Source organism: Tigriopus californicus, chromosome 12, assembly GCF_007210705.1.
Source record: "Tigriopus californicus strain San Diego chromosome 12, Tcal_SD_v2.1, whole genome shotgun sequence".
Classification (NCBI taxonomy): Eukaryota; Metazoa; Arthropoda; class Copepoda; order Harpacticoida; family Harpacticidae; genus Tigriopus; species Tigriopus californicus.
Genome location: NC_081451.1, coordinates 3,791,062 through 3,806,192, shown reverse-complemented (window position 1 = coordinate 3,806,192; position 15,131 = coordinate 3,791,062). Strand labels below are relative to the sequence as shown.

The window sequence follows — 15,131 nt, the reverse complement described above, 5'->3', positions numbered from 1 at the left end:
AATTCGGTTGAAAGGCTTTGATTTTTTGAAAACACTCGATTTGAGAGAAGAAAATCCAACCAAACTCAGGCAACGTAAGAAATACGTTAGCTTTAGACCATATCAAATTAGGCGGTAAAGATTTTGAAATGTTTAGTGACATTTTGCGCAGTATTTGGCATCACATTCGACCAATTTTTCAATTTTTTTTATTGTTTATTTTTTAATTGTTTCTTAAATTTCGAACAATTTACCTCTGTTAATTATGGGTATCTAAAATATACGATTGCATTCGAATGAGATTCTTGTTAAAACGGTTATTTCCTTACGGTGACTTTTAGTCCAAATTAGTTGCGCCAAGGTATGAATAAGTCATGAAGGAATGAGAAGTATCTTTTTTGCCCCTCTGAGTAAAATTCCAAGGGCTTTTTGACTTTTTGACTTTTTTTTCTTGCTCATAAAAATGAGAAAATCAAAATTTGAGGACACATTTGTCAAGGCTAAAGAAAGATAGAAAAGTAAAATCTTCAACGGTGGTGACAAGTAAGTCTGCAAAAAGTTATGTTAGGAATAATGAAACAATATATGTTGAAACCTTAATTTCACTTAGCGGTGAATTCAAAAATAACCATTTCAATGAATTTCAACTGAAGATTTGAGTTCGAATAACTTGAATTTCCTCTCTACTACTAAATGTCAATAAAGCATCTTTCCTCGCCATTCACTCACTCGAAATAAATCAAATAAGTCTCATTCCTCTTCTTACTTGAACAATTTTTAATGCAACACTTTCAGTAGCTGTACCCTTCAAAGAATGTGATTTCTGTCAGTGGACTCGTTTTTCCGTGTCAGAAAGGAGAGTAGGCGTAAATTGAAGTGATTCCATTTTGTCCGATTCGTATGGAGGCAAATCTCCTCAAATGATGGGAAGAAGAGGATCATAAGCACCCAGATCTTGTTTCCGGCCTGGAAAGAAGGACACTTAAATATTTGCAACGTTCATGAAACGAGATCGGTCGGGAAAGACAAAGAGAGAGCCTTGGAAAGACACGTCAGAGAAGGATATAAAAGTGTTAAGATCGGGATGGGAATTTATTACATTGGCCCAACTGCTTGGGCTTAACGCGTTCAAAAAGTGTTGTGAGAAGAAATCAGAATTTCAAATTTTGTTCAATTTCCCATGAAAGATGTTATGCAGAGGAGAGGCAGAGCAATAGGCGCAGACGTATTAGGGCAAAAACCATGTTTGGAAAATAGAATGCATAATGACATTTCCCATTTGCTTTGCGCTTGAATTCAATTCATGCCATGATATGAGTCAAGGGAGGATCATCTACGTATTTTTAGCATCTCTGCTCAAAGTTTTGGAACAACGTTTAAGTATTGCAAATTGAAAAGAACCAAGGACTCTCTTGCTCTTTAATGTCATTGCGTTTTTAGCTTGAAAATTGTTCGTTTCTGTATTGGAAGGGTAAAAATCAATATTTTAGCGCGAAAATTCAGAGAAGGTACGAAAGGTATCTGATACTGTACGTCTTCAAACTCATCCATGAGCTTTGTCCCACCCCAGGATTTAGGGTCAGTGCTAGTGACTGTAGAGGCTTAATATGTGTTTTGAGAGCACCTTCAAGCCTTCGAGAATCTAGGCTAGTTCGAACAATGAAGTCCACATCTCTTGTTTCTCGGGCTCCTTCACTGTTTAATTTACTTCCTTCAAATATTCGTAGGGAATACTTAGGCCTTATAGATCCGGTAGCCTCTTTCAAGTCAGACTTGGACAAGTTTTTAGATAGCATTCCAGATCAACCTTATTTTCAAGGACTAGCTCGGTCTGCCAACTCAAATTCGTTGGTAGACCAAATATCATATAAAGATTGAAAGGTAATAAATAGACGAATTATAGCCTTCCATTTTAATAGTACTGGGGATTGCATTCCCTTGCAGCGGTTAGAAAAGCTCGTGAAAAAACAGCTCCCCCTCCAAAGAAAATCAATCAATGTTGTGTTCAATTCATTCTAGTAATGCTTATCCAATTGCAAAATCTGTTGGCTTTAGTTGTTACTTGGTACAATCGATTTACTATTATTTTTCTGGCATATTGAGCTTAATAATTGAAAGTGAGCTATATCAGTTGCTTTACGATAATACACGAACTTCTAGCGATATAGGTACCAACCGAAGAAACAGTTGTACCTCCTGAACCATTCATCTTTTTGCAACATTACGATTAGTTATGATCAAAAGATCTGGCCCAAAGAAGGTAACTAAAATTTGAGGCCAAAATTTGTTTAAGGGAACTCAGGATATGTATTTCAAGTTAGTTAGCAATGACCTCATAAAATTTACCCTTCGGCCTCCTCTCGATCGGCTACGCACACGCACTTTTATGTTGATAGGTGTTCTAATTAGATTGCCTTAAATTGCAAAACTCTACGTTCTTACTTTATGAGTATATTATATAGAGATAGTCTGATGTGAAGCAGACCGATTAGGCGGAAAACTCAATTACAGCCTATATTTCCCCGAGCGTTTGTGCTCCGAGTGCTCTCCTTATTGGTGACACACCTAAGAAATGAGGTAGATTTATTCGAAGTTTCGTGAAAAAATACGCGCATATCCGTTCAATTTGGCTCATTCACACGTATCTCATTTCGAAGCAAATATCCCTACTCGCTTCCAAATGAATAAAATCGACATTAAGGATAAGATATTGTTTTATTGGCAGATCATGTACGGGTCATTGATACAATGATTTATTGACGAAACGAAACAACGCCTGACGTTCACTTAGCATTATTGGCACAGGAGTTCTCTTCAGTCCGGAAAGAAACGTTCCAAGGGACTAATATGATATATTAATATCACCCTCGTTGTTCACAAGTGTACGCAATAGCAGGGGTAACTAGAATTCACTTTCTCACAATCGACCTAAAATTGGGGTCTAATCACTTTCGCGGAGTTTGATTAACTCCCTTTAAAACCGAGTGTCCTTGAGGTTTTTGATACTCCAAAACCGGTGCTGTGGCGTAAAAAAACCCATTCAAGGCCCGAGGTTCGTGTTCCACCGAGTTGAAATCCTCATTCTCAATGATCTTTTGGCCCAAATTCAGCCGTCGATGATCCCGAGGCTTCTGGATATGCCTATGAGGTTCTTGACGAGGCTTCTGGGGGATGGTTGGTGTGCTTTTGGCCCTTACAGTTGGTTGAACCGGCTCTTTTGCTGGACTTTGCTTGGGCTCTCTCCTGGGATTGCGTTGCCCACCAGCGAAATCATGAGGAAAGCCGTAACATTTACCTATGAATTGTAAAAAGAAAAAGGTACAGGTCATGTGTCTATTAGTTAAGTTGAACCTTGTCTTTGTAGCGCAAGCCAAAGCCAAAGCCGCTCACGCAACCTTCGCCCTAGTGGGAGGTCACTGAGTCTTGTGAGCCTTCAAGAGGGCGAAGTTTAATTAGCAAGGGCCTTGTTAATCGTTCTTTTATGAAATGAACGAATTATAGTTCCAACTACTTTGACCAAAGTGAGCTATTCATTTTCCAACGAGTCTTTGTCGAAAAATACGGAATGATTCACTCGTTACAAATACTTTTCCTAAATTCTAGAAAATTCAGAACTGTTTTCACGTCAGGGCCATATCTTTAAATTCCTGATAAATAAAAGGGGTATTTCTCGAAAAAAATCCCGAATGTACATGATGGCAATACATTGGGCAAATATTTGCAATACGCCAGATATTGTCAAACAATCGGAAGGATTTGCGATTTAAAGTACAACCCTACCAGATCCACCTTCCAGCGATTACTACTTATTGCTGAAGGGATGAATGCCCCAAGAGTTTCAGGTTTCTTCTCCTTGCAAGGGAAAAAACGGAAAAAATCAGGCCGTTTTGGAGGTCGAAAAACAACGAGCAATGGGTAAATTTAAGGTCTCATGGGTCGTTACGATTACGCCATTTTTTGTAACGGGATTGCAGTTTCTTCACTACAACTTTTTTACTCCTAATTTCTTTACAACTGCCATGGGAATGAGCCAGTTCTGACTTACAAATGCAGTAGGAGGGAAACCGGAACCAATCACTGAATATGCCACGACACTCGTTATTGGAATCAAAGGCCAAAAGCCGATGAAGACGATACTGTTGTTCACAGCGGCATCCATCGCGACACATCATTTGCTCATTCTCGAATCTGAAATGAAAAGCAAATTGATTCTTCTTCTTCTTCTGAGATGAGACAATTTAAAAACCACATACTTGCAAGTTTCCATGTGAATGTATTGCTCAAATGGGTACAAATTCAGAAGGGCTAGGACCTGATTCCTGGTGTTGTTGGCCCAATAAGGAGCCACAACCTCCTCCTTCACTGGACAAGCGTTACTGCAATGAAATAAAACATTCTCAGTTTTCCAAACAAAAGATTTAAACACTAATATTCATACAACGACATTTTCAAAATCGAAAAATGTTGCTTTCAGTTCTACCGAGCTAGAACCATATGCAATATTTCGAATAAACCCTTTTCTTTCTGGGCTTCAACCACGTTAAGTTGAATAGTTTTTTAAAGAACAAACTATCAAATAGTCCATTTTTAAGTTTTAGTAATTCGTTGTATGTCAAGAATGACCTCCCAAACTCAAGCCCTATTCGCCTCAAGGCGATGTCTCTTACATTGATGGCCCTGAGAAGTCATATTCATCCATTGATCCACTTTCGAGGGTGTCTTCAGAAGCTTGGTCAACAAGAACTGGCTTGATGGGTGGATGATGGACATCTCCATGAACGGCCTCCGCACTGAAGTTGAAAATTCATTTAGTCACACTTCCCATGAACAAAAAAAAGGTTGATCTCTTTTGGCCTCTAACCTCTCTGAAGGACCCACTTGAGCTACGGGCTGTGTTTGCTCATGAGCATTTGGCAAAAGTTCGCCTACAATCTGTTCCAAGCTGTCCAAATCCACATCGGCCAACATCTCGGACAACGATGCCGACAACACATTTTCTGACATTGGGCTGCTGGTTGACCCTGTGGTTGGTTTGGTTAGTACTGTTGGAGTGGCACTTGTGACTGAAGACGTAGATGTTGGGGGTGGAGTAGGGAAAGTGACTGGTTGAGATTGAGATACAGACGATTTCACCATTGGGGAGGGCGAAAAATCTGAAATTTATCATGATTTCAGACAGTGTCACCACATAGTGGCAAATAAAGCAATCACATCAAATCCCATGTTAGACAACAAGAAGTAATTTCAATGATATTTGATGCGTTTTCAAAATCTGACTATTGCAATGAAAAGTGGTGAGACTGATTCGAAGGGAAAAATCGAAATCAGAATAATGAGTACCGAAAAAAAAGTGGGTAAATAGATATCTGTTGTGGCCTCAACCATGTTTTTTGGTCGAAACTGTCCATTGACACCCTAAAATTTCTGTCCAATTGCAGATACGGCCATTAATTTGGCAAAGTTTGGCATCACTAGTGATACGAATATCTGTCAAATAGACTTCTGATACCGAAGAGGCAAAAAAGGATATCAAAAAATGGCAAAAAGATTTGCAAATCATTTACAGAAATTCAATGAACAAATCCAAAAATGAAAAATAATAGACTGAAAGATTGGCTGATTACAGTTTAAAATTTTCTTTGTTCAAGTAAATTTCAGACAAAAATATTTTTGTCCATACCCTTCAATGAACAACTTTATTTCATGCCAATATTTGTGATTATAAGAATTATGGTTTTTACTGGTTGATGGTTTGCAATTACTGAAAAGGCGCAACGACCGCATTCATGCACTAAATCTGCTGCTCCTCTCACGCACGCATTATTGATGTGAAAAAATGTCTTCCCATGAAAACACAAGATAAACAGTTGCTTGATATCCATCATAATTGATAATGTCGCTAGTTTTGTTGATTTCATTCAAATGGTCTTTAACTTTTTGGGTCAAACGTGAAATAATAAAAAAGATAGGCAAATATTGTTTTTCCTCATTCTTCTGCACCCCCTTGCCATCACCCATGAAAATTTAGTTAGGACAGGCCAAGGACGACGTCGCCTCTGGACAGCAGATACATTTCCCTTGACGCTATATGAATCAATTATAGACACAGAAAGCATTGGTCAGTTTTGATCTCAATCGAACGTCGGTGTTAAAAGTTCCGAGCATTTAAAATAGAGACCAGAGAGGCCACAATTGAATGAGCTTGTATCACATTGGTAAGATCGTGCTTAGTTTTAAGAGCTTATAGTTATAGTCCATTCCATTCTCCTCAGCCTCCTCTCTTTGCGGGGAAACAAACGTTAAAGGCCAAGAATGTGCTCGAAGATGCCTGATTTGAACAAGGTATTTTTCACTGAACAACTGATTGGTGATAAGTACATTCTAACACCATAAATTGACCACCAATTTCTTTGAAAGACCTCTCAAATCCTAAAAAGTAAAATTATAAACGCTTTTGACCTTCAAGTTTCAAACATGTGGTTGGATATATCGCACGTTTAAGTCCAGAGAGAGTATCATGATGTTAACTCTGTGCAAGTCGATTGTTCAGCCGCATCTTGAATATGCCTCTCCCATTTGGGCTCCAATTAGTTCAGCAGGTTTGCAAAAGCTCGAGCAGGTCCAAAGATGTTTTACTAGGAACATTGAAGATATGAGAGAGCTCTAGTATTGGGAGAGGTTAGAACGGTTGGGATTGTACAGTACTCAGAGAAGGTACGAAAGGTATCTGATATTGTACGTTTTCAAAAGCATTCATGAGCTTTGTCCCAACCCAGGATTTAGGGTCAATTGTAGTGACCGTAGAGGCTTAATGTGCGTTTTGAGAGCACCTTCAAGCCCTCGAGAATCCAGGCTAGTTAAAACAATGAAGTACAACTCTCTTCTTTCTCGGGCTCCTTCATTGTTCAATTTGCTGCCCTCAAATATTCGTAGGGTTTATGTAGGCGTTGATCCAGTAGCAGGATTTAAGTCAGACTTGGACAAGTTTTTGACTACAATTCCTGATCAACCTTATAATCAAGGATTAGCCAGATCAGCCAACTCCAATTCGTTGGTCGATCAAATAATATATAAAATTAAATTCATTAATCAATGATTGAATCATGATTAAAATCAATTAAAATGAATAATCTTCTCGTCTTGAACTGCTGGGATTCCAATCCCGGTAGCGGTAAGGAAGTCCGCAAAAAAAGAAAAAAAAGGTTAAGATAAACAAGGAGCCATGTATTGTGAACTTGTAGCATACCAGCGACTTTTTGTAATCGTCTTTTTTCATTAAACTGTTCTAAAAAAACTAAATTTAGGTCTAAAGATTGATTTAAAGATGTTTACAAAGTGTGTTATCAAAAACTTGTGAAGCGGTGCTTTTTGTAGTACTATTTTGTTAGAATTGACGATTGCAAAAGTTTCATTGTGTTATCAACCGTACAGTGTGCAACGTCCTGTTTAGTTCTTATTTACATGCAATACTTGTTCAGAATTTTACCCGTAGAGGATTTGAAAGGTCTCCCAGATGAGTTGTTGGGTTATTCATTGTTTCAGAATACTTTGGCATTACATTTTTATCTATTAATCCCTTGATAAAACCTGGAATCTTAGAGCGTATGGGGACGTTTAGGCAAGCTCTGGCAGGTACGTTTGTTTGCTGGTACGAGAGTCAGCGTTGCAAGTTTGGGGCTTCCAACTTATTTTTGAGAAGCTGACCCTTCTTTTACATTGCTATATGAGGAAAGGTCAGCTTCGTTAAAACCAGTTTGAAACGCCAATTTTGCATCACTGGCATTGGCAGCCAAGTTTGTTTGCTGGTACAAGCCGCCATTGCCTAAATGTCCGAATTCTCTCGTTTCTGTGTTTGCTTGTCCACACCTCGACGAAGCAGAGGGCGCTGTCTCCCTCAATGAAAAGGATTATTGCTTTTGACAAAGAGGTTTGATTAAGGTCAAAATTGGCGAATTCTTTCTGAGCCAACAAAAGCCCAACTTGTGTGAAGGCAAGTGCATTCAGCTCATCTGGATAAAAGTTGCGTTTGCCCCACCCTACCGCCTGCGTCCAGTGTTGACGTCGTTTGCTCCACCAGAGGGGCATTGTTGATCCAGCTAGAGCGCTTTCTTAAATAAAATTGTTCGGAATGGATAACTGATTCGAAATAATAGAATGAAAGAAGACAAAGTCATCAAGTCAGTGTTCCACATTAGATACCATCTACCAATATATATCGAGCTGTTATACGAAGATTCAACGATAAGATTCAACCATGTAAGTGTGGATTAGCGTATGCGCGAACTTCTAGAAAAACGGACTGTGAACAAGCTTCGCGCCAAATCGGCCTGCTCTTGCTTATATCAATTCTGAGCCACTTTTCGAATTAAAGTAAGAGAATAAGAAACGTGGATCTTTCAAATTAAGGGCAGGTCATTTTTTATTATCTATTTGTAAAGTGGTTTGTTTCAAAGTTATCTTGTCGAAAGCTTATAGCTAACCAAGAGCAGGCCAAAAATTCGAATTTTATGTAGTGTTATAGCTTTGGACATTTCTACTGAGTTCACTAAGCATAATTTTCGACTCAAATTTGGCCAACATCATCTTTTCAACCAAATCTTGGGGTCGTATGAATTGCTTATTTGAAATAAAGTGAACGGTTTAGGAGATACGAAATTTTGGCTTCCGTTCGTAGTCCATATCTCTAGAAGTCCGTGGCATATGGTATTAGTAACCTCATTGCGCTCCCAAAAGCTTTGAGCTTGACTCAAGTGGATGCGGTTAAGTAAGTTGCAGACAATCTACTTACGATCGTCTACCATGGCCAAGTCTGGCTCGGTAAAGACCATTGGTTCCAAGCCTGTGGCAGCTGTGGCGTCAATGGTCTCATTGTCTTTGAGTACTACAGTATTGGTAGTGTGAGGGGTTGGGAGCGTGGTAATGTCATTCGGGAGCTGTCGCTCTTCGAAATCATCAGGAATAAGGGTCGAGGGGTCTGTGTCATAATCAGTGGTCGAAGTGGTCATTAAGTCCTCAGAAGTCTCTGTAGCTGCAAGTCAAGCAATCACATATCCAAGCGGGTGCCGAAGATCTAAGGTGTGGTACTAGCTCCCTTACTTGTGGGCTCCTCGTCATAGAAGGACAGGACTTGGGTGGTCTGGTCTGCCACAGGTTCCTGTCGGGGCGCCTGAATGCCAGGCTCCACATGAACGGCCATTTCAATGGGACCGTCCAGATCTTCCAGATCCTCCAGGACCTCCAGGACCGGAGCAGCTTCCTTTTCAAAGGGAGCGTTCTTGACTGGGACCTCGTGGGCCGGTTCCTCATCCGTGTTCAAGACCTAGGGGTTCAATGAGAGGTTGGAGGAGGCAAACTGATTAGTGGTGTGGTTTCGTAAAGCTCACGGGTTCCCTGGCACTTTGAACGGTGGCCAATCCGGAGCCAACTCGGATATTGTACTCAAGACTAGAAAAAACGTTGTGCTCCAGGGACGGGATATTGGAAGCACTTGGCAGATTGACTGATCTCATCTCCCGGTAGAGTGAGGCGGATTCCAGGTCCCCATAGAGCCTTTTCATGAGACCTCGATTGTCCTCCTTGAACTGCCAAATGGCCGCTCTTCATTGGGAAAGGATGGGGAGAATGTTAGGACCTGGTTTGTGAGCTACCAAGAATTGTTTGAATGGTGGATTCCTTACTCTGGGTAGGCGGCTCCTTTGTAGGCACAAAATGACTGTTTGCTCATATCACAGGGGATCTGCTCCAAGACCCTTGATGCCCTTTTGTTTTCAAAGAACCGATCACAGCTCATGAACTCGTCAACGGAGGGAGTGGCCAAACCACACAACGAAACCAGAACCAAAGTCTAGAATCAAAACTATCTTTGGTCACAATTGCTCTGTTTCATAGTCCTCAAATATGCGACGATTGAACGAAAACCCTACTCGAGCATAATTCCAGATATGGCTCTTTGGTCAAAAACTTGGCCAAAAACTTTTTGGTCAAAAAAACAAATGAGCCGTGGTGTCAAAATTATTCATCACAAAAGTGAGGTTTTACTAATTGCGGTGGAAGCAAATCAAAGCCCTGATGGTACATAAGAGTCAAAAACTTTCTATTCATGTGTAATATTTAATCCCCCCACCAATTAGAGTGATTGGATCTGGCTAGCCCTTGAATGTAGGGTTAATCAGGCATTTTGATCAAAAAATTGTCCAAGTCTGACTTAAAGGATATTACTGGACCAACACCTACACACTCCTTACAAATGATTGCAAATTGAACCATGAAGGAGCCCGAGAAAGACGACAGGTGGATTTGATTGTTCGAACTACCTGGATTCTCGAGGGCTTGAAGGTGCTCTCAAAACACACGTTAAGCCTCTACGGTCAGTAGAATTGACCCTAAATCCTGGGTTGGGACAAAGCTTATGAATGCTTTTGAAGATGTACAGTACCAGATACCTTTTGTACCTTCTCTAAACACTGCACAATCCCAACTTTCATAGTGTCTCCCAAAACGAGAGCTCCCTCATTCCTGTGATGTTCCTAGCGAAACATATTTGGACTTGTTCTACGTTTTGCAAGCCTGCTGAACTCATTGGAGCCCAAATGGGTAAAGCAAATTCAAACTGTGGTTGAACAGTCGACTAGTAATTATAGCGTCGGCATCGTGATACTATCTCTGGACTTAACCGTGCAATATATCCAACCACATGTTTGAAAAGCTTTGCCAATTTTCAGCTGGATATGCTCATCGTACTTTCCATTACATTGCCCATTAAAGTATCAAGTAAAAATCCAAGTCGCTTTTATAATCACTACGAAAACCACCAGTTCGCTCGAGTTTGGGAAGTACGAGTAATTTCCAATTTATTTATTTTGTGTGACAAGGGAGCCAAAAAACAAACGAATCAAAGATATTCGCAAATGTAACATAGGTATGGCGCTATATTTGTTTACCTAAAGAAAACAATCAAAACTTCAATAGTAGCAGAAATGGTTATGCCTGAAAATTGCAAGTTGTTTGGACTATCAAAATGTCCCGTTTTGGAGTAAATCGGGACTAATGAAGCGGGTGCTTAAACGTGCAACTAATTTTCGGACCACTTTTAACGAAAGACACGCTTTCATTGTTTTTAACCTAAATACTACAGAGTTCGGGGTACAAACACCGGATGACTTGAGTCGTGGCAGCAAATGTTGCGCTAGTAATGGAGAGTCTGAACATCCGTGAGGATCTTCATTTTGGACATTTCGTCTGATACACTTAGAATCCACAGCGACACAAAGGCACTTTATTTATTCAGGTTTCAAAAAGTTTTCAGATGAAAATCCTTTTGGTAACCCTTAATCCTATTGGAATGTTTTCAAGGGAGCCAGCCCCTCCTAGCTAGTGAAGTATATAGTATATTTAGTGGGCTATCTAGAATTCAACTTCAACATTTTTGTAGCAACAGCCCATCACTCAATCTATCAGTTTGTTGAGATTGGCGAGGGTGGTAAAGTTCAGCACTTAGATTATCTTTTAGTCACAAATCAAGATGCTTTAGAGGCCATCAAGGACTTGAGACTCTCGAGCTCTCCTGGTCCTGATGGTGTAACATCTCAGTTTCTGATGAGATGCTCACTGGTTCTTGGTCCAGTTTGCTAGTACTTGATGCGCTACACCTTGGATCGGGGCAAGTTTCTCTCCTTACTGAAGTTATCTCATGTTGTACCAATAGTCCCCTTACGCTGTACGAAATATGGTTTAGATTCTGCACTTCAGAGGGCGCTTTGTGAGTCAGTATCTACCAAATAAAGGGCTGATTGAGCCGATTTCTTGATCGTGAATTATGATGCCTTTGCGTTGCTTTATGGATAAATCTTTCAAAATCTTATTTGTAACTGGTGACCTGGGTCACATAAAGTCCGGAAAAGAAATCGCTTTCCCGTCACGTCATGAGTGGTTTGTTTATTTGTTTAGCAAGGTGCCGTGCATCTTCCCCACAGATCATATAACGACCAGATGTAGCATTGGCCCAACCTCAGCGCAGAGGAAGATGGATTTTGTGTCAACAACTCTGAACACCAACAGAGGAAGGTGACTACTTCATCAGTACTAACGACCTACAAGATGGAAAGGCATGAGTCACTGTACACCAAAATTTATGTACCAGCTGATGAAGGCAAGTGTTCGCATTTTTCCTCGTGCTATGCGAGGTCTAGTCATTACATGGTCTGTGGTCTTCCCCTTTTGTTCGGGCTGTCTGACGTTGCAAAGAAGGGTTCTTATCCATGGGGTTCGGATTGTCCAGTTCTCGGAGAGGGTACGAAATGTAACAATATGAATAATGCAAGCCTTTAAAAGCATTCATGAGCTTTGTCTCTACCCAAGTTTTAGGGTCAATTGTATTGACCGTAGAGGCTTAACGTGCACTTTGAGAGCACCTTCAAGCCCTCGAGAATCCATGCTAGTTCGAGCAATGAAGTCCACCTCGCTTCTTTCTCGAGCTCTTTCATTGTTCAATTTTTGCCCATATATATATATTCGTAAGGAATACGTAAGTATATTTGATCCGGTAGCGTCTTTAAGGCAAGGCTTAGACAAGTTTTTCATTCATTGATTCAAGGGCTAACCCAATCTGTCGAGTCTAGTTCATTGGTGGATCACACTAGTGATCAGGTTAGTGACCCTTTTGCAATGGCATATGGTCTTGAACAAAATTAAATTTTGGCCGTTCAGTAATTGTCAAACCTTTATCCAATCCGAGGCTTTCCATCTCTATTAAAATCAGACAACACCTTATCTCATACGAAGATGTCAAAAATCTATGTTAAAAAAGAAGTGACCCTCCCTTGCATTGTATTAACGTCTACATAACAGAATACCTTCCAAGATTAAGGCCACCTAAGGAAGTCATCACTTTTTTTCTAGGGACCTTCCAGGTTCAGGGCCCAATGGATTGGTACCAATCATTGAGTAATTAGAATCACTGTTTATCAAAAAAAAAAATGTTTTTAATAGTAACCTTGTAGCGGTTAGTAAAACCATGACAATTTATGGTCGCTCTTCAATCTTTTTGTCCTAAATGTCAATGGATGTTTTTTTGAACAACATCAAATGCTTGAAAACTATCAGTTGCAATTGCCACCTGTAGAATTTCCATTGCAATCTCTACATTTCAAGCCATGACCTTAAATTTCCTGGTCTGCCAACGCCTATTCAGCCATAAAAATTGATTTCGAGGCCCTTAGCAATAAAAGCACGGCCATTTCAATAACGTAAACATCTCCCTGTTTTGTGGGATTCATGTCTAGATACGCTTAAAAAAAGGGCGTTTTTTTAAAAGCTAGGCTGGGTGTTTTACGAATCAACTGAGGCCCTGTCAAACTAGTTATGAGGGTTCAATGTCAAAGAGGCGTTGTAGTATCCTTGTTTCCATTCATTCGCCACTAGAACAATTCATTTTCCCGTCATATCTAGACCGGACAACAACCTTGATCGTCAACTTTCGTTCTTTGCATCGCCATACATCGCCTACCACAAAATGGTTGCACAATACCAGATTTTGGCATGATTGGCGGCCCTGTCGAGGTCAGTTGGGTGTGAAATTTGAATACTTGCGACCTAATTCTAAAACCCAAGATCCAACAAATGCAATCAATGGTTGATGGTTGCAGGGGAGGAGAGAGAGGTGATTCATAGACAGAGAAAGAGAGACAGGTTTCCTCAGCAGGTGTGCTTCCTTTTGTCCCGGATCTAAGTGGCCTTGAAACTGCCCTGCAACTGCAACCCCTCCTCTTCCCTCTTTGCTCTTTCTCCTCCCCATCCATCCTCACAAACTCGTGGTGGATGGACAATTGCGAGTTACTTTTTTATTTGAGTCCGGGACCTCGTGAGAATTCCAGGAGAACATTTTTGTTTATGGTGAAAAAAGGTTTTTGTGTCTTTTTGAAAACAGCAATGGCGAGAAAATGGCTGGTTGCAATCATACATAAAGATGGTATTAACAAATAAATAGAAAAAAAATGAGCAAAGTTGGAAAATATTGCCATTTTGAGGATATTTTAAAACTCGGTTTTAAAAAACAAATTGGTCATTGCAGATGAAGAACTAGATTTCATTTCCATATCCCAAAATGCAATTCATAATTAATGGCTATATATATTTTCTTTGTCATTTGACATCATTGTCACCAAAATTTAGGCGGAGGCTTTAACCCTTCCTTTTGTTTGGCCCGTTGCATTGTGTCACTTTCGCACATAATCTTCAAAAGAGCAAAAATACCATCCTTAAATAGGCCACAGCTCTACATTGCAGACAACTCAGATCAGCGGTCCCTCTCAAATTTGGCAGTCGGACGCCTGTATTTAGAACTTGTCCAATTCTCAGAGCGAGTTAAAAGTGAAGTCAAAGGCGAAACTCTTTGAAATGATCAGAGAGTTTGCACTGAAGAGAGAGAACCTGATTTTTTGTTCATATTCGATTCTAATCTACAGTCTATTCGTCCTGTCTTAAAGACGTCCTTGATAGACCACAATTGAGTGTGCATGCGTGACTTTGGGCGAGACGGGAGGATTTTCCAGCTTTGGAGTCCTTGTGACGAGCAACGCTAGCTCCAAGGCAACTTTCACCACCATTGAAAGTCATCAAAATTGGGGTCGTCCAAGAAAACAGGGACAAAGTTCAAGCCTGTTTCCAACCAAATTCTACCCTTAGCCAACTTACTCTAGGGAAAAACATCTTGAAGAAGCGCACGGAGAATGTCTTGAATGAGTGAGGAATATATATGAGTAACTGCACGTTTTCGAGTCTGAAAGGGGTTTCACTCACGACACTGGGTTCTTCCTCAAAACACCATGACCCATTTGGATTAACTTGACATCAGATCGAAATGCAAGCGGGTCAAAATAACTCATCTTATCATGGACACTAGCTACACTCTCACTTGTTTGGAATGAAACAGTGCGTGCCTGGAACACTTTCGACCGGTCTACATGGGTATTGGTATCATTCCCGACTGACACTTCTGGTTTCATTACCTCTTCATTGCCAATCCACACGGTTCAGGGTGACTTGTCCTCTTTGCCAGCTCCTAAGGGACGCCATTTTATGACATAGTTCCTGAAGGGGTTCTTGTTATTGCTTTAGCTCTTTGTCCTCCCTAATGAAATGAAGGGCCCTGCCAA

The 15,131-nt window shown here is 40.4% G+C and overlaps 1 protein-coding gene across 5 annotated transcripts; it reads right to left on the bottom strand.

Annotated features, from left to right (window-relative positions):
* Nucleotides 1-2,675: 2,675 nt before the first annotated feature.
* On the bottom strand, nt 2,676-14,982 carry LOC131891391 (protein spaetzle 4-like). 5 transcript variants are annotated; one of them, XM_059240935.1, is made up of 11 exons: nt 14,776-14,982; nt 14,671-14,709; nt 9,657-9,823; nt 9,363-9,576; nt 9,076-9,298; nt 8,768-9,007; nt 4,841-5,132; nt 4,647-4,769; nt 4,233-4,355; nt 4,025-4,167; nt 2,676-3,274 (listed from the first exon to the last, which is right to left on the bottom strand). In XM_059240935.1, the coding sequence occupies exons 2-11, from the start codon at nt 14,683-14,685 to the stop codon at nt 2,925-2,927; spliced, it is 1,890 nt and encodes a 629-aa protein (XP_059096918.1). In that variant the 5' UTR covers nt 14,686-14,709; nt 14,776-14,982; the 3' UTR covers nt 2,676-2,924. The 5 variants fall into 5 exon arrangements, with proteins under 5 accessions (XP_059096918.1, XP_059096917.1, XP_059096919.1 ...); XM_059240934.1 differs by having other exon boundaries at nt 14,671-14,982; XM_059240936.1 differs by lacking the exon at nt 14,671-14,709 and having other exon boundaries at nt 14,776-14,981.
* Between the last annotated feature and the right edge of the window lie 149 nt (nt 14,983-15,131).